Raw genomic sequence first — 22,234 nt, 5'->3', positions numbered from 1 at the left:
TAACCCGCCGGGCTTCGGCCGACTCTGAGGACTGTTTCCTTCATTGCCACTTTGTCCTTCATAATTTATTGTTTATTTAAGGCTAAATTAATCTGTTAATACATATAAAGACTATCATCTTGTAGATGCAGTGTAAACCTCTCATTCCCTTTGTTTTGAGAGAAGAACCAATTAATGCATAAACAAGGCAGTGTTAGTACGTAGACCATTAACAAAATGGGACGCGGCCCAATGGCGCCACAGTTTGAAAACTCCGACTTGCTGTATAGTTTTTGTTGTTGTAGCATTGGGGGGGTTTAAGGTATATTTTCTCCGTTTTTAATTGGTTAAAATCCACTTGTTTGTAAATATGGGTGTTCAGGATTTGTGGTCTATCGTGGAGCCGGTTCGTAAGTCGGTGCCGCTGTACAGTTTGAGCGGAAAGACGCTGGCAGTCGACCTGAGTTTGTGGGTGTGCGAAGCCCAGCACGTCCAAGCAATGATTGGGAGAGTCACGAAGCCCCATCTAAGGTAATGTCCTCATAATCAACTCCTCGGGATGTTGGCTCCAAGTAACTATAAATTTAAAAGCTTTTCTTACTCCACGCTGTGTCCAGGAATTTATTTTTCAGGGTATCGTCCCTCACACTGATGGGGGTGAAGCTCGTGTTTGTTATGGAAGGAGAGGCTCCAAAAATTAAAGCAGAAACCATGAACAAGAGAACAGAAACAAGATATGGAGGCTTCAAGAAGAGCACTGCTCCGAAGTTTACAACAGGCACCAGCAGGGGGCGCTTTAAAGCCGTGCTGAGAGAGGTAGGTCTGTAATCCGCTGCTTATAACGAAACGTCTGTGGTTATCTCTGCCCACTTTTCAACTTGTTACTCTATTACGACGGCACATACATGTATATAGATATATGAAAAAAGCCGGTACAATTTAGATGAAAAAGAATGTTAAATGTACAAGAAAGATCTGTCAAGTTTAGAGAAAAATATAAAAATGATTACATTAAAAACAACGATGAGAGACCACCATTTTACTAGAAAAAATGGTCAAATTTAGAGAAAACCATATAAAGTCACAAGAAACATACCAGCAAACAAAGAAGAAAATAGTTAATAATAGATTTAAAGATTTAGATTAAAAAAATGTCAAAGAAATTGTTAAATTTAGAGGAACAACATGAAGTTATAAGGACAAAAATGGCAAACTGACAAGAATTAAGGTCAGATTTAGAAGTTTAGAGAAAAAAGTTAGATTTTTGAGAAGTAAAGAAAAAACATCAATAAACATGTACAAAAACATTTTTATATTACACCTATAGGAAATAACTGGCAAATTTACTTGAAAAAGTTAAAGTCTATTTGAAAATGTATGACAAATTGTGGGGTTTTTTTTGTTTTTTTTTTGTCAGGCAGCAATATTTTTTTATTCACCTTTTCACTGTTAAGTTGTAAATAAAATCACATATTTGAACTCCTGGGATAAATAACTCGTTTGTAATTGTTACCTCCAGTGGCCTTACATCTCTTTGTACTCCCTCTGTAGTGTGCAGAGATGTTGGACTACCTGGGTGTACCGTGGGTGACAGCTGCTGGAGAGGCTGAGGCCATGTGTGCCTACCTGGACTCACAGGGCCTGGTGGACGGCTGCATCACTAACGATGGAGACGCTTTCTTGTATGGAGCCCGTACTGTGTACAGGAACTTCAACATGAACAGTAAAGTATGTCTGTGGAAGTTAATCTTAAGAAAAACCTCTTTGGAGTAATAAGATGCGGTTACTTGTGTAAATACACTACAGATGGTTTGGAAATCCTGCAGCCTTGAAGCTATCATTCACTGACCTGCATGTATTTTATACTGCAGGACCCTCAGGTGGACTGTTACCAGACTTCTCGAGTGCAAACAGACTTAAATCTGTCCAGAGAGAATCTTGTCGGTCTGGCCATTCTCCTTGGCTGTGATTATATTCCCAAGGTAGGGAAGACACCTTAATCTGAAATCTGCTAAAGGAAAATCGGTAGTATGAATGCTTTTTGTTTACTGAATACTTTCCTGTTTCCATAAGGGAATACCAGGTGTTGGCAAAGAGCAGGCCCTGAGGCTCATTCAGACACTGAAAGGACAAACACTCCTACAGAGGTAGAAAACATAAACACACGTGAATGTAGCTAAGCAGTTTCTCTCTGTGTAGCCTGAGTTAAAGGTTGTGTTCGTGTTCTTTCTGATGACTACAGGTTCATCCAGTGGAATGAAGAGACCACAGAAGTGTGTGAAGGAGGTGTAAAGAAGGTTCCTCACTGCAACTTGTGTCGACATCCTGGTGAGTGGTGCCCTGCTTTGAACTTTGACCTAAAACTCCTGATCCTGTGGCCTTTAAAGCCTTTTAAACTGTCACGTCAAAACATGCAAGTATGTGAGAGATTTCAGCATCTGAGACCCCTTACTGACTGTTATTCTTTTGTTATCAGGATCAGCTAAGACTCACGAGTCCCGCGGATGTGTGCTCTGCGGCAGTAATCGCTTCTGTCAGCCTCAGGATTTCGATTACCAGTGTCCGTGTGACTGGCACCGCTACGAACAGACTCGCCAGGCCTTGTCTTTTGAGGCAAACATCAGGAGGTGAACGGCAATTCAGAATGTCAAAGCTGATTTTCTGCTATTCAATAACTATTAAACTAAACAGACAAGCTCTTTTTTGCAGGAAAACACTGGCGAGTCAGCATTTCCCTTTCACTGAGGTACATTTTGATCTTTCTTTTTTTATTTTTTATTAATAACTTGACAAATAATTTGAGTCATTTTTAATGCTTAAACCATGTCTTGCAGATCATTCGTGAGTTTCTGGTTTCCAAAGATAAGCCTGTGTCACATTTTAAGAGGAGGAAGCCGAATATGCTGCTGATCCAGGTTAATGGGTTTGTAAATTATTAAGCGTGAGGTCATCTGTTCGGTGGGCTGCGTGCAAACATTTGTTTTGTGTCTCTAGAAATTTGCCTATGATAAGATGGAGTGGCCAAAGCACTACACCAGCGAAAAGGTGCTAGTGTTGATGACCTACGCTGAGCTGATGAACCGAAAATATGGAACAGACATGTCCTGCCAAGTTGAGCCCATCCGGTAGTGTTACAGTTTTTAATGTCAGATAAGTTATCACTTTTATGATATTGTTATTATAACAACTTTACATTCTTAACTTTCAACCTTTTTTTTCATGCTAAAGAATATTTAAACCAAGAGTGAGGAATGGCGTTGCTTGCTTTGAAGTCATCTGGAGAACACCAGGTCAGTTTAAATCCCATGATGGGAAAAAAGCATAATTTACTCACAGCATACAATAGAAGGGGAAGAAAAGTGATACTCAAGAATACGAAGCTGATTTGAGTGACAGGAGTACTGTGTTTAGAGGAGGTTGGGGTGCAGGGTGCTCGTCACCGAGTTGTCTGTTAGTGACTGGCTGTGAGGTGGGGTTCGGAGGTGACAGATCAGTCACAACAGGCACTAGGTGCTAAAGTGGCTTCCTCCCTGAGCTGGGAAATCTGTCATATTAAAGTCCCCTTAACTAACAAGCCCGTCTGATGTGAGTGGCCTCAGAAAATCTCAGCTAACTTAGATTGTTCTACATCAGAGGAAGGCTATAAATGTAGAAAGGACAGAGCTGAATACATATTTTGAAGTAACACCAGTTGAAGTAAAAATTACAAATCTATGTTTTTATATCAAAAATAGCGACTTACAGCTTGATTAGTGGCTATAAACTCTAAACCTCAAGGTAAATATAGTTGGATCCATAAGTTAGTTTGTCTTCATATTCTACCACTGGATATTTTAAGTTGGACGATGAATATTTTAAGTTTTACAAAAGTGCTGCATTAACTGTTCAGGAATTACAGCTGTTTTTATGCACGGGCCTCTGAGAGGTTCAAAATTTGGTAATGTTAACTGACAGGCAGTTTCATGACTGGGTAAGGCCCGTAACCTTGATGTTCCATGACAAATTAAGCAGATAAACAATCTGGAGTGTTCAATGTGTATTTTTCAGCTTTTCACTGCAACTCTCAATATGAGCCATAAAAGAGATGCCAGTGCAAGTGAAGGAAGCCAACTGCTCCTTCCTCACAAGGGGTTGCCACAGCAGGGAGCTCCACATGTTTAATTTGACAGAGGTTTTTATGCCGGATAAAGCTATCATTAGACTAAAATAAAACAAACAAAAAGATCCCAACAAAATAAACCTATTAGAGAGTTTGCAAAATATTTAGGCATGGCCAAATCTAAAATCTGGTGCAATCTTAAAAAGAATTAGTGAACTGATCAGCTCAGCAACACCAAAAGGACTGCAAGACCACAGAAGACAACTAAAGTACATCATGACAGACTTATTTCCATGGCTAAGAAAAACAACTTGACAACATGGTCTACAATCAAGAGGCACTTTCATGAATGGAGAGGGATCATTAACAAGGTGCAACCCACTGGTTACACTCAATAACAAGAGGGCCAAATTAGACATTAGACATAAAACCAAGATTAACTTGTACCAGGATTATGAGAAGAGAAAGAGAAAATGGCTAAGTATCCAAAGCATATCAGATCATCTATCAAGCATGGTGGAGGTAATGTTATGACATGGGCTTGTATGGCTGCCGGTGTAACTAATTTACAAATGTTTATTGATGATGTGACTGCTGATAGACGTAGGACTTGGCCAAATGCTGCACAGTGGATCAGACAGTGCTTCACAATGCAAATCGATAATGACCCAAAGCATAGTGCAAAAGCAACCCAAAAGGTTGGTGAACAATCGGCAAAGAAATTGGATATTCACACGGTGCCTAGCAGAGCATCTCAAGGGAGGAAACGGCCATTCATTGACTGCAAAGGATTTTACCAAAGTATTAAAAACAATCACCATTTAAATTATAAATTTGTTCAGTTAATTTTGAACTTCTGAAAACAGGGAACTGTGTATAAAAGTGGCTGTCACTACAGGATTTTTGTACAGCCTCTTGAATTAAAGCTGAAAGTTGTCTCTACAATCACATCTTGATTGTTTGATTTAAAACAATGTGGTGGCGTACGTAAGCAAAACTACAAAAACTGTCATAACTACTATTTTTTTCAGCTAACTGTATCATCATCTGATAATTTTGTCATGGTTTAAAATAAGTAAATAATATGTAAATAAGTTGCATATTAATCTAATAATAGCTTAATTTCACAAGGACATTGTCTCTCAAAATTTCTACTTCCTGGTGCCTTAATAACAAGAACAATAGTGCTGCGAACTGCAATGATCAGTGAACAGGACATTAATGGGCATTTAGATATTTGAATTTATTACTCACTTTATAGGGCAAAAAATATGAAAAGTTTGAGGAGATAAATACTTCAGTGTGAGAAGTTGGAGCTGATGTTGATGTCTGTTCTGCAGAACATTTTGTGTTTCCTGAGGATCGGCCTGCAGAGGAACAGCGTGAGGTGAGGACGGTGGAGGAGGAGTCTCTGTTTCGTGTGGCCTACCCTGAGCTGGTGGAGACCTACCTCAGACACAAAGCTCTGGCTGAAGAGAACAAGACAAAGAGTAAGACAGTGATTTATGATAACCATTTTAAATGCACAACAGTCCACATACATAGAATGAAACATTTCTTTGTGTGGATGACTTTACACATAGCTAAAATCTTTTCTCTGCTATGACAAGGCCATCCCGATCAAAAACATTTGCATCTTAAACTTGTGTCTCAACACTGTTTATTAAAGCAGCTGGGACACATGCAAATGTAGCTGGTTCACAGCAGAGGCTTTGATTCAGCTATCTCATAGGCTCTGTTTTCATTTTATACAAACTGAGCTTTGAACACACAAATCATCACTGCTATCTAGATTTAATTCCTAGTTTGCAGAAAAACTAGGCACAGACATTGAAAAAAGTATTAGGATTATCCATTTGGTATCCTTGTTGGTCTTCAGACAACAATTCTGACGGCTAAAGAACCAAATGGGACAGGCAAAAAAAAAAAAAAAAATTTTTTAAAAAGCACAAATAAATTACGGAGTCTCTGTCTTCAAAAAAAAAAAAAGATTAAAAAAAAGAAAAAAGTATTAGGATTAACAGGAAACTAATTCAGATAATCTTCTGATAACGTGTCTTCTTTTACAGAAAAGAAGCCAAAAAGTAAAATGGAGAAGCCCTCGGATGATTTATCAGACCTCTTGGCTCAGATGACTCTTCAGAGTTCCTCTTCATCGAATTCTACGACTCAACAGCCAAAGATGCTCACTACGTTGGCAAGCACAGATGAACCAGAGGTGGTGATTTTGGACACACCGGTGAGCCATAAGCAGAATGAACGAGGAAAAGATGATCATTCCAGCCTGAGTGATTGCCCCAACACTCCTCTGTGTCATGCTGACTCTGAGCCAGTTGCTTCACCTTCTGTCTCTGCTGTAATTGAAGCGCTACACCTGAGTGATATCGACTGGGATGCTTTGTCCTTCACATCTTCTCCATCCCAACAAGCAGCTACCAGCCACTCCACTGGTCCAGAGCTAAATAAAACCACAGACAGTGAAACAGAGGGTCAAAAAACAGAGCAGAAAATCTCACCTGATGTCAAACCAGTAGACTCCAGATCTGCTCCAGAGCTCTGTTACTCAGAGTGTCCTCTAAGGGAGCGGGTGCTCATGAAGAATACAGCCAAAATCGTGAATCAGGTATGCAATGATGCAGTCAAGTTAAAACCCAGTGGACACATTTCCAGTGAGGTTAGCAAAGAATCTGCTGTTAAGAAAAATGAAGCACGTGCAGAAAAAACCCAGATAGAAAAGCCACCTGCCCCAGCTCAAAGTAAAACCAATGACACATTTAACGACTCCAAAAAGCCGCCACACAAATATAAATTTGTGAGGACAGCTATTCAGTCATTGGTTGTCCCACCACAGAGGTGCCACTCTAACCCAGGTACAAGTGACAAGAAGGACGAAAGTATGCCACAGACCACCAAAAAGAGTGTGTGTATGAGCGTTCGTTCATCCAGCGAGGACAGCGACGTGGAGAACCAGAAGTGTGGACCTCAAAGACGGACAAAAACAAAACCTAAACACAAACTCAAAGGCAGCTTTGTTTCAGACTTCCCTCTGAAACCAGTTGCTTCACACGCAGCGACCCAACCAACTGCAAAACCCGCTCGGAGCCTTCATTTAGCAAGACAAAAACCTCAGAGAAAACATTTTGAAAATAACAGCACACCTGTATCAACTGAAAACAACTACCAGGATGTCCCAGCAGCTGATGTGGGTGGCGACGTGTTCCTTCCCACTCCAGCCTCACCCATCACCGTGTCAGAGAGCGACAACTCTGTGATTTGTAGCGAGAGTCCGCTGCCACTGGCAGAGAGACTGAGGCTGAAATTTCAGAAGTAATCAGTGTGGTTACATGACAAAGGACAAAAACACGTAAGCTGTTGCTCTTTTAACACTGAAAGTTTAGTCTGGACTTTGGAAACACTTGTAACATAGTAACAATCTTTGATATGGAAGCTTGTTGTTTTTGTTGCCACTGAAAAAATTCCAAAAACCTTTTACAGTATATAAGTCAAGATTTCAGGTTATCTCAAAATTTCAAATTAATAATGGGATATTTCAAGTTATTTTCTCCTACGTTCGAGTCAGGAAGTCGAAATTTTGACATAGTAATCCAAATCTTTGACTTTCCAGTGGCAGAAACAAGCTTCCATAATAAATGTAAAACCACACTCAACAGAAGCTTTTTCTGTCACTGAAAAAATAAAAATCTTTTTTCCATCCATAAGCCAAAATTTTGCAATTATAACCTGAAATTTTAAGATAGTAATCCCCAAATTTCTGCATATTTTCTCAAAATTCCAACACAACAACTTGAAATTTCATGTTATTTTCTCAATATTGAGTTATTTTCTCAGATGTTTGAGTTAGTAAGGTCAAATTTTGAGATAATAACCAGAAATTTTAATGAATTAAAAACACTCAACAGAATATGACTGAAGTATGGAAGCTTGTTTCTGCCATTGGAAAAACCCCCCAAAAAACATTGTTTTCATCCTTAAGTCAGTTACTGGTTATTATTTCAAAGTTTCACTTTACTAACTCAAACTTCTTAGAAAATGACTAAATATTGAGCATATTAATTATTAATATTAAAAATGTCTGCTTTTCATTGTCTCACAATTATGATTCTAATATCTTTGAGTTACAGTCATTTTCAGTCTTTTAATGTTATATACACGAACCTGTTAACCAAGAAACGTGAATAGATTTTGCCATAAGCTTACTGTGAATGAAACTTTCTGCAAAACAGAGGAGACCATGTGCACAAATAAAGTTTAACATATTTAATACTAATGAAGAATGAGGTTTAATTTTAATGCACCAGAAGGAGGTTTTGGATTAGCACAGGTTAAGTGTTAAATACTCACTGATGGCACCACATGTGCTCATTTTCTCCCACCGCTGTTTGACAGAGCTGCAGGGAGGAGACCCTGCAGCTGACAGGAGGCACGGAGGAGTCTGAGCCATTGGATTTTTACAACCCACCAGGGTTGGTCCCCTTGATCCTGAGTGAGGCCTCACACCTTTTCAGACATGAAAGGTCTGGCAGGAGCTTGGTGACAGCTGCATCCTCTGCCCAAATAACAACTCTGTCCCATAACACTGGCTCTTTAATCTTAGTTGGTTTTTTTTATTATTATTAGAATAAAAGCTTACAGACATAAAATATTAGTTTTTCAGGTCCAGTTGGTGTGGTAAAGTAGAGTTAGTGGGATTTGTACACATTTAAAGGAGGTTTAAATACAAGGACGGTCACTTTTAAGAATTTCCAGACAGGATAAAGAGTTTGTCTCTGCAAGTTTATCTTTTTCCAAAGTTTATTCTGGGTTTTTTTTAATTTATGTTAACTTCCACTCTGAAGACACATGCAGGCTTGCTTTGCCTGAGAGGTGTGAAGATCCCAGGTGAAGCAGCATCCTTCATTAGACAAATCACATCAAACTGATAATTGTCGTCAGGGAGACTTTAAAGTGTAAAGGAATCTAATTATTTTTCTTTCTATCACATTATCCCTCTATTTAGCCTTATTCACACCCCAGCGATAGACTAACGAACCATGTCCTCCGGGAAGGTCGCATTTTGGCACTTGCGAGTTTCTTTGAACTTTTTTTTTTTTTTTTTTTTGTCGCTACAGCTGTGAACCTTTAAACCTCCGGAGATCAGCTTCTGTATAAAACCACTTTGGCCAAATCACTTTCACACACTCTCCCTGCCGAAACACTGAATGCCATCCGTCGCTGCTTGGTCGCCTGGATATCCAACATGAACCTGGATGTGGTTACAGCTGAAATATTGTCTGAGTGGAAGTGCCATGAGAGCGCCTTTGGAGAAAACCAAGAGTCACCTCAGCCCACTTCACCTGAGTCACAGAGGGACTCGGTGTGCTCTTCACCGGAGATGTGCTACTCCAGCCAGCATCGGGAGATCAAAGACTTCTCCTTCACCTTCACGAGCCGAGAAGTGACTGCACCACCGGCGCAAAGGCAAAGCAAGCCAAAGATGTCCACCAAAAGACGCATGAAGGCCAGCGAGCGGGAGAAGATGCGGATGAGGAGCCTCGCAGAGGCTTTGCACCAGCTTCGGGACTACCTGCCGCCGGACTACAGCAAGAGAGGGCAGCCCCTGACCAAGATACAGACGCTCAAATACACCATTGAATACATCAACAAGCTTGCAGACCTCCTGAGCCGCACGTAAAGGCACTAAAAATGGACCGTATTTGGACATTTCGTGAAGTTTCTTTATCTGTTTCTTTTAATACTTTCCTCTTATTTTTTTTAACAGTTATGATGTAAATATTGTTTACTTTACTTGCACTTGCCAGATATTTTCTGTATATGAGGCATACTTTTGTTGAAATTACGAACTCAGTGTTTATGTTGACAGAATTTGGAGAAGAGTCGTCGTACTTGATTCATACTTTTACCCTCCTGTTTTTATATTTTAGAATTTAAGAGAATTGGTAACGTCCAGTTTTGCTGTGTGAATTTTGTATTTTTCTGAAATACTAAAACAGGTCGATTTGTATACTGCTAAATGTTCTGCATTCACCGGCTTTTTTAATCCAAATTAGTTCTACAGTCATGCTTTTCCCCTCAATAAACGTGTGTAATGTGTTGAACGTGTGGCCCGTTTAATTACTGAACCGTCTTCAAGGCTGGAGACCATTGGAAGCACATTAGCCGAGTCAACCAATCAGAATCCCAGAAAGCGAACCTTGGGCTAAATGACGGTACCAATGAACCAATCAAGTTTAAACATTCATTCCTGGTGGGCGTGACTTTGAAAGCGAGCGTTTCTTCACAAAGAAATCCCAACCTGGGATGTCTGTTTAAGCCGCCATTTCAAAGCCCATCGAAGGTACGAGAGTTGCAAGAAATTTTGTATATATATATATATTTTATTTTTCTATTTTTTTCCTTTTTTTTTTTTTAGGAATCACGAAAACCGTATCATTTTTTAATCTACCTCACCGGCATCACCAATTTGAAGTAAGTCATTCCAGAAGCGTTAAAAACCTACAGAAACGCCCCTTTCTTGGATGACTAACGTTTAGCTTAATCACACGCTTGTCACTTAAGTTTATTCTGTTTATATTTTCAATTAGGAAAATATCATTAAATGTGTCTTTGAAATTTGTTTATGTTAGACTGTTCTTTAAAAAATTAGCAACATAGCGTAATTCTGTCATACCTGCCCTGGAAGTTCCAGGAATTAGACGGGGCCCTCTATGCCTTTACGTGTATATTTTAGCCGGTTGGGCTCACTATTTGCTACTATTCATGAGGGGTATTAAGAAGTATTATTAGAGGCTCGAACTGTATTTGTCGCACAGGTCGTCCCCAACCCCCTCTGCCGCTGCTGCTAGCTTGATATTTAAAAGCTCACACAACCTCAGCCGCCTCCTAGGATCGGGATAAAATTGTTTCCATGACGCTCGACGTGCCTTTGGCTTTGCAGGCTTTCTGGCTTCAAAATATCACTGTAAAATGTACGTATGAACGAGTGTGCTTCATGTCATGGTCATTAAACATTTTAAGTATGTGGCTCAGCAATTGGACCTGTTACATACAAATCTCTCTATATAATAAACTATAAGCAGAACAGTGTACTGTCCGTCTACATCTTGGCTTAAATGGATATTTAGGTGGGCGTAGAATGAGAGACTCATCCCTCATTATTACAAAATGAGGATAATAAACTAATGGAAATAACTCTCAGCAGATTTAGCTGTAGATTTTATTAGGCATAAAATTATTCAGTGAGCAAATTTATTGGATTGACTAAAACTAGGTGTGACAAAATGATAAAGTTAAGAGAAAGGGTAATAATATTAACTAGACTTAAAGAAAAATGTAAAAACATGTTCTGTTTTGTGTTTATTATGTAAGACTAAGGAAGTCAAAAATACAGGTAAATTAAACAGGACATGTCCTCAGTGTTAGTCTTTGTCAGTGTGGTTAAGTTTTATCCATCCAGCAACCATGAGGAGGTTTTGGTGCATATCTTTATTATTTCTGCGTACCAAGATTGCCTTTGTATCATAGTAAATTCTGATCTCTTCTGATGTATTCTGATCTTTTTGATACCCCCCACTCTCCTCCAAAAATAAAAATAAAACAGGACTGTAATTACTCCTGTTTTGAGTTTTTGAGCCTATTGTTTATAACCTGGGGTTGGTAGTGGTTAACTAATCTTAAGGTAATGCGTCATATCTTTTAGCTTTCAGCAGGCTGATTTTTTAGAATGAGCAAACATGAGCAGATGTCTTGTTGAAATATATTTAAGCTATTAAAGTCCAGGATATAAAAATGTATGAAATGATTTAATTTTTAAGAGAGCTGAAGAGGTGCCTAATGAGTATTTAATCAGCCTGTTAATAAAATGCAATTACACAAACTTGCCAGGCAATTACACACAGACTCAAAACTGGAACAGAGTAATCCAAAGGAAGGACAGACGAGTAAATCCTGCCTGTATTTGTGCTGATTCAGCAGCACACAAACACGAGGAAAGTGGAGAGAGTAATCATTTGAAAGTGAAACAGAATACCAGAGAGCCTGACTGCATTATATTACTTTATATATTCAGTTATCTTCTAGTGCTTTATTGTTCTGTTTTTTTTAGTCTTGCAGAAATAAATTGATTAAAGGCATTTCCTGTGTAATTTATGCAGACAACATACAAATTAGTGCAAAAAAATCACCAGAATGCAGAAAATTAAGTGCCTCTCAGTATATTAGAATGCAAATCAAAGACATTGCAGTGCAGTTTCCAGCATTACATAACACACACTTAAAAACACTTAAAAATAGTATGTTTGAACGCAGCTCTTCTGTTCATGATGGTGTTCATTGCCTATATCTAAATCATTATGTTTTGTACTTGTAAAAATTCACAGGTACAAGTATGAATCTAGTACTTATTACTGCTGAAACTTCTGCACATAACTATTGACTTGGGATTGTTTCAGATGGACACGGACACAGAAGAGAGAGTCACAGAAACCTCCAAGAATGACTCAGAGAAACATGTAACCCAGCTCAAATCCAGGTCTGTCCTGCTGTCTGTTACAGTCTCCTGTTTCATTTGTGTACACATGCCGGTTATTTAAGTTTAGGTCTTTTTTTTCTGCTGCATCTTTCAGATATGTCTATAGGAAACAGTCATGGCAAGGTCATATGCTATAAACAGTTTACTGTTTTGTCCTACAGTGGCAGCAACTGAGAGAGGTCATACTGTGTCACAGATATAATCTGTAAAAGCTTAACTTTTTTTTTAGCCTGGTGTTAAATTATCGTTATAGATTTCACATTAAATCTTCAACCCGGACTCTTGTAAATTTTAATGGATGCATACATTTTTTTTCTTCTTCTTTGATGTCCAGCAGATTTTTAATTTAACCACAGCAAGTCACCATAATTATTGTAGTAGTTTTCTACTAATACTTAATCAGGTCCTGCAAATTTCCTTCATAATGATTTGAAGATGCATCTCGTGACACCCATATCTATTTATGTAGTCTAAATGCCTTACTATTTGACAACATGATAATTCCCGTGGTTTTATGCAAGATTAGATATAAAACATTTAAAGTGTGTCAGTGTTTTGTTTATTATAGCTTAACACGACTGAACCTGAACTAGAAGGACAGTGCCAGTTTTCCCTTTGTTATCTTCCTTCAGGGGTCGTGGGGCCAAAGGCCGTGGGCGAGGGGGACGAATGAGTAGAGGTGGCATGCGTGGTGGGCGGGGCATGATGAAAGGCTTTGGGCCACCAGGACCTGGAAGGGGTCGAGTAAAGGATGGAGCCATGAATGGATTTGGGCCCATGAGGTACTTTTATTGATGTCTGACACACGCACAGTGTTTATACTCTGTAATATGTAAGTTTTAAAACTTAGTTTCTAAACACATATTTTCAGTTGGTAAACATAAAAAGGAAATGCTTATAGACAGCCACTACTGAGTGTTTCTGTATTTAGATGCATTTTAAATACTTAACTTTGATCCATTACATGTGTTAATTTGGATAAATTATGCTGCGCCTTCTTCCATTGCAGAGGAATGGGGAGGATGCGTCCTTACCCTGACCTTAGAGGTCCTCGAGGTAGGGCTGGACCCATGGGCATGGGCCCTCCTCTTCCCCCTCCCCCACCTCCTCCTATGCACCTCAGAGGCCCCTTTCCACCCATGCCCAGGTAAATGCCTCATTCAGGCGCATAACGTGCACAGACACTCACAAAGTGCATAGTTAGAGCTGACCTGTCACTTTCAAATGTCTTAGTCCTTACTGCCTGAAAATTATCCTCCTCTACAGGCATGGACCCCCTCCGCCCCCTCCTCCAGGTCATCCTGGTTTCAGAGGGCGTCCGCCACACCCTCGAGGCCGTGGCATGCCACCCCCTGGACCTCCGCGCCCCTTCCGCCCACGAGGCCCACGAGGCCCACGAGGGTAAGTGGTGTTTTAATATTCATACCATGGTTAAGCTTAAAATGTCGCAAATCTCTGTGCTTTGTGTGCACGGTAACCAGATTGTTACATTTAGTGAATCTGAGAGTTTATTCTTTGAGATCTGAGATGCAGCAAAAGCACAGAGGTTTGTGACACTAATGAACAGTCTTTTCTGTCCCTTTCTCTTCAGCCTGCTTATAGTTAAATTCTTTAACCTTCTCTTCAATTTTTTGATAGCTCTGTGTCAAAATTTTGCTTTAATAGTTTCCTACTGTAGCAAATGTAAAGTGAAGTTATTTTTTTAAGCTAAAGTCTTAAATAGTGCATGAAACATGAAACTGTATTTTGCAAGTTCAAAGGTGCAGAGCAGAGGGGATCTCAGTTCCCCCGCCTTAAACTAGACTCGTTCAGATGGCTGCTCTTATCAGAGTGTGCCCCCTATTGGCCAAAGCCGAGAATCCAATGTGTGATTTTATCCTTTTATACAGCTACCACAATGGACCGGTCTCTCCTCCGCCTCACCCCCCACCTGGCAGAGGCCAGAGGTGGCCAGGCCCCCCTGGTGGCCGACGCTTTTAACACAGCCTGCCCTAAAAACTATAACTAAGCAGCTGTTAATGTAGAAGGGGCCCTGTAGTCGTGCAGTGAATGAAATGCCCCCGAATGATGTGTTTATAAAAAGAAAAAAAGTCTGAGTTATCTTTTGAGTATCTTAAGAAATACTCTGTGCCGACATGTTTGGTTGTTGGTATTGTCCACTGGCAAAGAGAAAAATGTGAAAATGACTAAAGGGCAACTGAGGACGAATTAAAAACGATTCACAACCGAATAATGTAAAGGGATTCCCAAGTTCTGTTACCTATAAATACTGTTCGTATTTTAAAAGAAGTTGTTAAAACGAGTTTGTTCTCCAAAATTAAATGTTCTGTGTTTCTTGTTACAGTCGCCCTGTGAGCCTTTTTCCTGACTCCTAATGAATAAAGGTTAACAAATGGGGTGACACTGTATTTCTGAAGGTGGGGATAGAGGGGAAAATTTTAAAAGGGAGGGGAAGGAGTGCACAGCAGCCCTCAAACACTACTGTTTATTAGTTTGGTCCACCTTGGACCTCCCTAATCTTTCCTCATGCTACATGGAAATAGTTATGTATTCATAACCTCACCAAACAGTGCAGTAATTATTGTTTGACACGTTTTACAAGTCTTTATCCAGCTTGTCTAGTATTAATGAGTATTTAATTTCATATTATATATCTTTTAATGTGCAGGTATTTTAAGTTATGAGTATTGCTGTTTGGAACATTCATGTTTGTCTCCAGCAATCTATTGTGTAATGACAAAAAGGCATTATAAATGAATAGCATACTGATATATATATATATATATATACACACACATATATACCAGGTTTCTTAATTAGAGCAAATTCCATTCATATTTGCTCCAGTTAATGATAAGAAGTTACTCTTTACTGTGTTTTTTTTAAGTGTTACTATTTTATATTCACTGTAATTAACATAACTTTTGTGAAACTGTGAATGTGTTTTGAGAACCGTCAAGAGATAGACGTGAAAGAACAAAATAATAAAACAACAACAAAATAAACTCAACTTCTTCTTTTTTTTATTTGTTCACAAACAAGTCTGAGAGTTGTTATTACAGTCTACAACGTCTCTGTGAAACAGAATAAACTGCATTGTAAGTGTGAGCTTACATTTATTTATGTGATACTTTAAAGTGAACATTTGATTCATGTAATTAATAGTTTTGCTTTAGTTTTTACTATCTGGAGGACCAAGAAATCTTGATGTACACTTTGGATCTCACTGAATTCTGTAGACTGAGGGCTTAAATTAATGTATGGCTTAAAACGAATGTAAAACTAAACTATGAATTGTACTTATAGTAAAGGTTTACGGCCTTGTAGTTACCAGTGTAAAACTGATTGGAGGACGCGGAGCCGCTCCACATATAAGACATCTCTCAGTTTAAAATGAGTGGTAGCATGTCTAAAAGGAGGACATCATCTGAACAGACACTCTGACATGACCAAGAATTATAACTTATTTATTCTGTTTCTAAAAGATGCTGACCCCGTTTCAAAGGGGACAGCTGGCTCAGAAAACCGCACTATTCTAAATTCTGACGTTGTTTTTTTTTTCCGTCAAATCTATTTAAAAATTTTATCTTCTCTCCTGTACTCTTGTATGATTTCAAATCTAATTAATTGCTTGCATGCATGAAATAGTTCCACCTTTTTATATTTAATAAAAATAATAATAACAATAGATGTGGGTTTACAGTGTGCACACATTTGCTCAAATTGGGGTATAATGACTTAAGAGGGTCTTAGGTTTTACAGTTTAACCGTGGTGTGGTGATTAAGGCCAGCTGAATTTTTAAAGCTAAAAGCAAAGGTGCAACCATCTGAAGAAAATAATTTTTTCTAGATAAACGAGGACTTTATTCTGTGAACCACACGTTGCTTGAATAATAGGTACACGTGCGAAGAGAGGTGATAAGTAAAAAGCCACAGCCAAGTGTTGCATCCTGCCCCCTTTCTCTTCCTGTCTTTTTCCATCTCTTCAACACTTTTGACTACATTTTGCTGCATCAGCCTCTGCAGTCCCAGTTTCTCCCTTTAGTTGATTATAACAGACTGACTGTTGTTGTCTCCTGAAGGGGGGGCACACAGTACAGTTAACCTCCCGGGCCCCAAGGAACCCAGGCCCTCCCTCACATCTCTCCCCTCCTTCACCAGCGGCGTGACACCTGAGGTTCGGCACGTCACTTGAAAAGGTGAGCCTCCTCTTGTGTCTTAATCCCTAAACCCCTTCCTCTCCAAAACAAGGAGATTCTCTCTTTCAGGACCTCAAGGTGGAGCAACTTCAGAGTCGTACCGGGGATTGGTGAGATTTTAGAGGATTTGTGGGTTCGGAGGTGCATCTGTACCGTGATGGGGAAAATGGCATGCTTGATATATATAGCGCGTAGTCTTCTACTCAAGAAATCAAGATGTTTCATTTAACTACTTAAAGGCTAATGTGGATGGTGCTTTCTAGCTCACTTCCACACCTTATTGGACACATGAAGCCCCTGTTAGCTGTAACGGTAGCATCCGTGCTGATATCACAGTTTAAACTATCTACTGAGAAGCAATGGAACGACCCACAGATTAACGGTGCTTTGGTTCAAGAGGCCAGCAGACATTTTAGACTCTTCAGTGTTCAGCATAACATTTTTTTCCCTGCTGGGTCACAAACCAAGTCTATCAGACTTTTTATCTCCCCTGGTATGGTTTTTTTCTTTTTTCTGTTTGACCAACAAAAAGCCATTTTAGTTAATTTATAGTTGGAATATAATTTATAGAATTTATCAGCGGTTTATATTATAACAAATTTTAAAGTGGTAGAATCTATTTATTTATCTGCACACAGCACTTTAATTTAGCTTCTTGGTAATTTAGCTACAATAGATAATACATTTATCAGACCACCTATCATTAAAAACAAAATACAGATTTATTAGAAATTTGTCAAAAACGTATTTCAAACTAAAAATTATATTATTTATATAACCGTGTTCATGTTTTTATACCCAAATTTCAGCCACATTTTCACACTTGACTTCTAAGAAGTCAGAAATTAAATAAATTATAGTTCAGCATTTAAAATATGGTTTTGATGATTATCCAGTAGAGAAACATATAGATTTTGGTAACTATCAACACTGTTAATTTAGGACAGCTGTGGTGGTCCAAAAAACTTCAAGCACTGTTGCTGTGTAAACTGAACCAGTGGTTGGATTGGAGCAGCAAGATGAAAGGCCTTTAATATATTTTAATGTTTTTATAAATCATCAGTGAGCATGATTTTTCAGTTTGCTTCATGGAAGAATAGATGTATGGAAATGCAGTCACAGGCCCAAATGAGCCAACGACTGGCCAGTCACCTTGCCCAACATATGTTTTTACTAGCTCGTTGGTTATGCTGAACCTTATACCCGCTGTCTCTCCAGCTGGAGGACACTACATTTACAGATTTACAGGACTTTCTCACCACTGTTGCATCATTTTGCATCATCATCAAGTCATTATCGTTCACTGTTTACATTTAAGGGACTATTTTTTAAGAAACGTTCAGTGATTAGAGCCATTAGAAGCAGTATAAGCTACTGGCAATCATACTTAAGTATTTAGACTTCTTCTTTTTTTTAAACAGCATACAAAAATGGTTTCAGGAAGGTATAGATGCAATAGTTTGATTAGCTGAAATTCATCTAGGATTAGATAAAGCCTGTCTGAACCTACTTAAATGCTTGCTAAATGATTGAGATTCCTGTGTGGCACGTGTGGCCAGGTTTTAACAGACAGGATAGATTTCAAAATGAAAAGGCCAACAAAAGAAGCAAGCAAAAAAGATCCCTCCAGTGAACTTGAATTAGTTGACACTTTGACTCCTCTACAGCATAAAGAAACAATTAAACATCTCCACTTTGTCCTTTTGAAGGTAACCATACGATGAATACACGTAAAATAAAATGAGGTGCCAATCATCAGAATGACTACGCTGTATATGCCGTTTTGTGATTTGATGTATACTGTTTTAATCAATAAATGTACAAAGCGAAGGTCTCGTGTGTGCTGGTCTTGTATCTGCATGTATACATACAGTAACAGTTCATCCCGATATCACTGCAGCTCGTCAAACAAAAACTTCTGACTTATTTGAAACATAATCCCAAATAAACTACAACCTGAACTACAAAGAGTGATTTGTGTGCATATTCAGTTTATTTCACATAACTGTGCAACAGAAAAGACAACACACTTTTTAAAAAAAAAAACAATCACAGGAAAACACATTTAATAGGCATCTGTTAGTCACAGGTGCTGCATTTACTGGCTGGGCTTGTCATCTGTGGGAATTTCCTTCCACATCGGTTCAAGGATGTGATCAGGAACCTTCTCCATTGCAGTCTGTCAACATAAACAGAATAGAAGAGCGAGAATGTCATGTGAAAGTTGCCCTTTCCCCACACATAATTGCACAGATAGAGAAGGACTATCAAATTCAGCTTCACTTCAAATGTCTGAAGAAGTATTAGACCACATTAATAAAAAATAAAAAATATCATTTTGAGAATAAAGCCAAAATTTTAAAAAAGGCTAAATGTGCAGATTAGTAGTTGTTTCAAGACAAACTGCACCAGCTGCTATACACTTTACAAAATACCTTGTTTAGATGAGTCAATAAAACTAAATGATCAGCTGTCTTGTGATCCAACATGCGTACTCTTTGTTGCACGATGGTGCAACCATCGATAACCCTCCATTTGTCCATTACCAGCCATTTCATTTTGGACAAATCCACTCTTCCAGGTGTGTGGTTTTCTGCCTGACCAGATGCAGTTTTCTGCAACATCTTTTCAACATCCTTATCCTTAACATACTGAGCTAGAAGGGAAATCATTTCCTTCCTTGTTACTAAAACCAAATCTGAAGTATGAGTTCATTATCAAAAGAGGGTAAAGCAACCGTGGAAGTTGTAAACAACTGTAATCTACACATTTCAACTTTTCTCAAAATAGATTTGAATTTAATCTCAAAATGATCACATATATATTAAGTTTTTTTTTGTTAAGGGTTAATTTTTTTCAAGGGAGAATTCATTTCATGTTTAACTGAAAACATTGTGCATGTTTTGTATCCTTTGTATCCAGTTTTGACTTCAACCAGTCCACACTGTTCGTTTATAAACCTTTAACATTTAGTCACCTGAAATTGTCTCATGGCAAATAGATACTTGAGCTTCTCTTTACCATTTGTAAAAGACCATAGATAGGGCTACTCAGTTTTCCCAGCTCAGGTCATCAGCATCAGTTTCCTCTTAGCTGTATTCTGTGTTAGCTTCTTAGCTGCCAGGTGCACCTTTCTGTGGGGTTTGGTGTATGCACTGGGCCTGTGATACTGCAGACACCAGCTACAACAGGGGACAGGCCAAATTTATAAACAACCTAAGTTAGGAGTGGGAAATTGGTTTTCCTAAGGGGCTACATTAGAAATTGGGAATATTGTGGAGGGCTGCACTAATAAGCTTTGCAACGGAAAGCATCTAGCCTGCAGGCACTGATATTGATGATACTGGTGCACGAGTTTGGGTGTACATCGAACTCTGCAAAACCTCACCTTCATCACCTCCATGGCTACACCTTCCGGAAGGTTCCTCTGGATGTATTCAAGGTATACTTGTGCTGTACAGCCTGTTATATGATGCAGCTACAGAGACAAAAAATAAAAATAAACATGTTAAACAAATTACCTTATAATGACATGCAATAACTGACACAAACACAAAGCTCACTTATGTTATTATGCAAAGGTTAGAAGTTTCCAGTAAAATGTAACTAGGTGAATAATACCGAACTCCTTTTAATGGTTTTTTGTGCATTTTTTCTTGTTTGATTTTAATATTAAAAAAAAAATTAGAGCTTCTCACCTCGATGCACCGGTAGTGAGTTCTCATCTCATACTGGACCCTGTGTTTTTTGAAAATGTGTATTGACTTCAGCAGTGTTAACCTCTCAATGTCCTTCGGAGGTTCAAAACTGTGGTGGAGGAAGAAGATCCCAAAAAAGTCATGGCATTACAAGAAGATTTTAGACAGAACAGTTACTACAGTTAGTGTGTGGCTGCTAAAACTCACACTTTTCCAAGACTGATGCCCAGCTCTTTAGCTGCCATGGTGGCAAAGAACTCATAGCTGTCCAAGACAGCTCTGTCATGACCTTTAACCAAAACCACCAGTTTCTGGAACAGTGTGTCCGGCTCCTCTGTGACTGTGATCTGGACCAAAGAAAAAAAACAGAAGCCTTAACTTAGAGTCTTGATGCCACAAGCAATTCCAAGTGATGGCTTTTGAATATAAACCACTCTAGGTTTGTTGTATTTCACTACAGCACCAGTCTGATATAAGAATGATAATGATAACTTACTGCCGATTGTGCTGCTGACGTTAAAACTGTCGTATGGAAAGAAGTGCTGGGAGTCAGAGGGAGGTGAAGCCTGCAGAGGAGATACAGAATAACTGCTTATACAATAAATGCACTTAGGAAAAAGTGCACTTCAACTGCACAAGGTGCTTAATGCCTCGGGGCTTTTCTGGCTTAGCTTCATGGTGTTCAATTTCACTGCCTAAATATGCTGCTAGTGTTGTTTTATTTTATTAAGGATTGTGAGTATACTGTACCTATAAGATGTCCTTTTCTTTACATTATTTACTTAATTTCCATGGGAAAATAAACACATTGCATTCCAATACAGCCAAAAAAGTGCTCCAAAAACACATGCTATTTGTCTTTACTGACAGATCTTATCAACAAACAGTAAAAACTGTTTGTAAATCTCTTCATAATTTCATTTAAAACTGCTGCACCCCTGCTTCGTGTGAAAATTCATGTGATTCACGTTAGTAATTATGGCTCAACTCATTTAAAAGATATGGGGGGTGACTTACCGGGTTATACCACATTTCCTGTGACCCGAACAGACACTCAAACTTGCCGGTCCCTGAAAACAGAATGAAGCTCTTTTTATTGAAATTTACAAATGACTTTTATTTTGTTAACCTCGGTTGTGCAGCTGCCACGAAGGGCCAAAATCTACGATTGGCTAACTAGCTACGGTAATTTTTCCAAACCTAGAGATCTGGCATGTTAGTAAACTGTTAGAAAACGTTATCTAAAATGAAAAAAAAGTTAGTTACCATACCAAATATGAGACACCACTCAATATCCTTGCCAAAGAGAATAATTCACGTCTGCGAACCATGAGAGACGCCATGTTTTTGAGAGAGCGGACAGAAGGTGAAATCATTTTCCTGTGCTGCCCCCTTGTGGCCTGGAGGATAAATGAGGTGAGCACTAACGAGCTAGTGATACCTACCAAGTATCCAGTCTACAGTCCCATCCAAACCCTTCATGGTCAAAAAACTGAGAATTAAAGACTACGATTGGATGTATTATATTCAAATATATTTTTATATTCACATTTACAAATCATATGAATAACAATGTAGTCTGCGCTTGACTTGGTGACATTATTTATGCATGCTTATGATGTTTCATCTACCTTGTAGCTTCCTGATTCTGTCACGGTGATTCTTGTCACAGGTGATCCTTCTCTTGATCATCACCACATCTTATTTGAAA

General features: G+C 38.8%; 4 protein-coding genes across 4 annotated transcripts; 3 read left to right on the top strand and 1 right to left on the bottom strand.

The window, feature by feature from the left end:
* Positions 1-25: 25 nt before the first annotated feature.
* gen1 (GEN1 Holliday junction 5' flap endonuclease) lies at positions 26-8,366 on the top strand. Its single transcript, XM_005454629.4, has 13 exons — positions 26-510; positions 597-795; positions 1,531-1,707; positions 1,851-1,961; positions 2,053-2,126; positions 2,222-2,307; positions 2,456-2,606; positions 2,689-2,725; positions 2,814-2,894; positions 2,974-3,104; positions 3,208-3,269; positions 5,419-5,568; positions 6,148-8,366. The coding sequence occupies exons 1-13, from the start codon at positions 350-352 to the stop codon at positions 7,407-7,409; spliced, it is 2,682 nt and encodes an 893-aa protein (XP_005454686.1). The 5' UTR covers positions 26-349; the 3' UTR covers positions 7,410-8,366.
* Positions 8,367-8,766: 400 nt separating this feature from the next.
* Positions 8,767-10,189, top strand: msgn1 (mesogenin 1). Its single transcript, XM_005454630.4, has one exon. The coding sequence runs from the start codon at positions 9,336-9,338 to the stop codon at positions 9,768-9,770; it is 435 nt and encodes a 144-aa protein (XP_005454687.1). The 5' UTR covers positions 8,767-9,335; the 3' UTR covers positions 9,771-10,189.
* Positions 10,190-10,242: 53 nt separating this feature from the next.
* Positions 10,243-15,636, top strand: si:ch211-51e12.7 (wiskott-Aldrich syndrome protein homolog). The gene is made up of 6 exons (XM_005454632.3): positions 10,243-10,433; positions 12,547-12,626; positions 13,259-13,408; positions 13,636-13,773; positions 13,893-14,027; positions 14,516-15,636. Exons 2-6 carry the CDS (start codon positions 12,547-12,549, stop codon positions 14,604-14,606), a joined length of 594 nt encoding a protein of 197 aa, XP_005454689.1. The 5' UTR covers positions 10,243-10,433; the 3' UTR covers positions 14,607-15,636.
* A 2,970-nt stretch (positions 15,637-18,606) lies between these two features.
* mrps10 (mitochondrial ribosomal protein S10) lies at positions 18,607-21,945 on the bottom strand. Its single transcript, XM_003449927.5, has 7 exons — positions 21,795-21,945; positions 21,541-21,593; positions 21,020-21,089; positions 20,731-20,870; positions 20,524-20,632; positions 20,214-20,303; positions 18,607-19,004 (listed from the first exon to the last, which is right to left on the bottom strand). Exons 1-7 carry the CDS (start codon positions 21,897-21,899, stop codon positions 18,924-18,926), a joined length of 648 nt encoding a protein of 215 aa, XP_003449975.1. The 5' UTR covers positions 21,900-21,945; the 3' UTR covers positions 18,607-18,923.
* Between the last annotated feature and the right edge of the window lie 289 nt (positions 21,946-22,234).

The sequence above is a fragment of the Oreochromis niloticus genome, linkage group LG15 (genome assembly GCF_001858045.2).
Source record: "Oreochromis niloticus isolate F11D_XX linkage group LG15, O_niloticus_UMD_NMBU, whole genome shotgun sequence".
Lineage (NCBI taxonomy): Eukaryota > Metazoa > Chordata > Actinopteri > Cichliformes > Cichlidae > Oreochromis > Oreochromis niloticus.
This window is presented reverse-complemented; position numbering and strand designations above follow the sequence as displayed.

Coding starts and splice junctions, on each gene's coding strand:
- si:ch211-51e12.7 (XM_005454632.3), top strand. CDS start 12,547: ATGGACACGGACACAGAAGAGAGAGTCACAGAAACCTCCAAGAATGAC. Junction 12,627..13,258: donor GTAACCCAGCTCAAATCCAG/GTCTGTCCTGCT, acceptor ATCTTCCTTCAG/GGGTCGTGGGGCCAAAGGCC. Junction 13,774..13,892: donor CCCTTTCCACCCATGCCCAG/GTAAATGCCTCA, acceptor CCTCCTCTACAG/GCATGGACCCCCTCCGCCCC.
- gen1 (XM_005454629.4), top strand. CDS start 350: ATGGGTGTTCAGGATTTGTGGTCTATCGTGGAGCCGGTTCGTAAGTCG. Junction 2,308..2,455: donor CAACTTGTGTCGACATCCTG/GTGAGTGGTGCC, acceptor TTTTGTTATCAG/GATCAGCTAAGACTCACGAG. Junction 2,607..2,688: donor TTTGAGGCAAACATCAGGAG/GTGAACGGCAAT, acceptor TCTTTTTTGCAG/GAAAACACTGGCGAGTCAGC.
- msgn1 (XM_005454630.4), top strand. CDS start 9,336: ATGAACCTGGATGTGGTTACAGCTGAAATATTGTCTGAGTGGAAGTGC.
- mrps10 (XM_003449927.5), bottom strand. CDS start 21,899: ATGATTTCACCTTCTGTCCGCTCTCTCAAAAACATGGCGTCTCTCATG. Junction 21,594..21,794: donor TGAGTGGTGTCTCATATTTG/GTATGGTAACTA, acceptor TTCTGTTTTCAG/GGACCGGCAAGTTTGAGTGT. Junction 20,871..21,019: donor CGTCAGCAGCACAATCGGCA/GTAAGTTATCAT, acceptor TCTTTGGTCCAG/ATCACAGTCACAGAGGAGCC.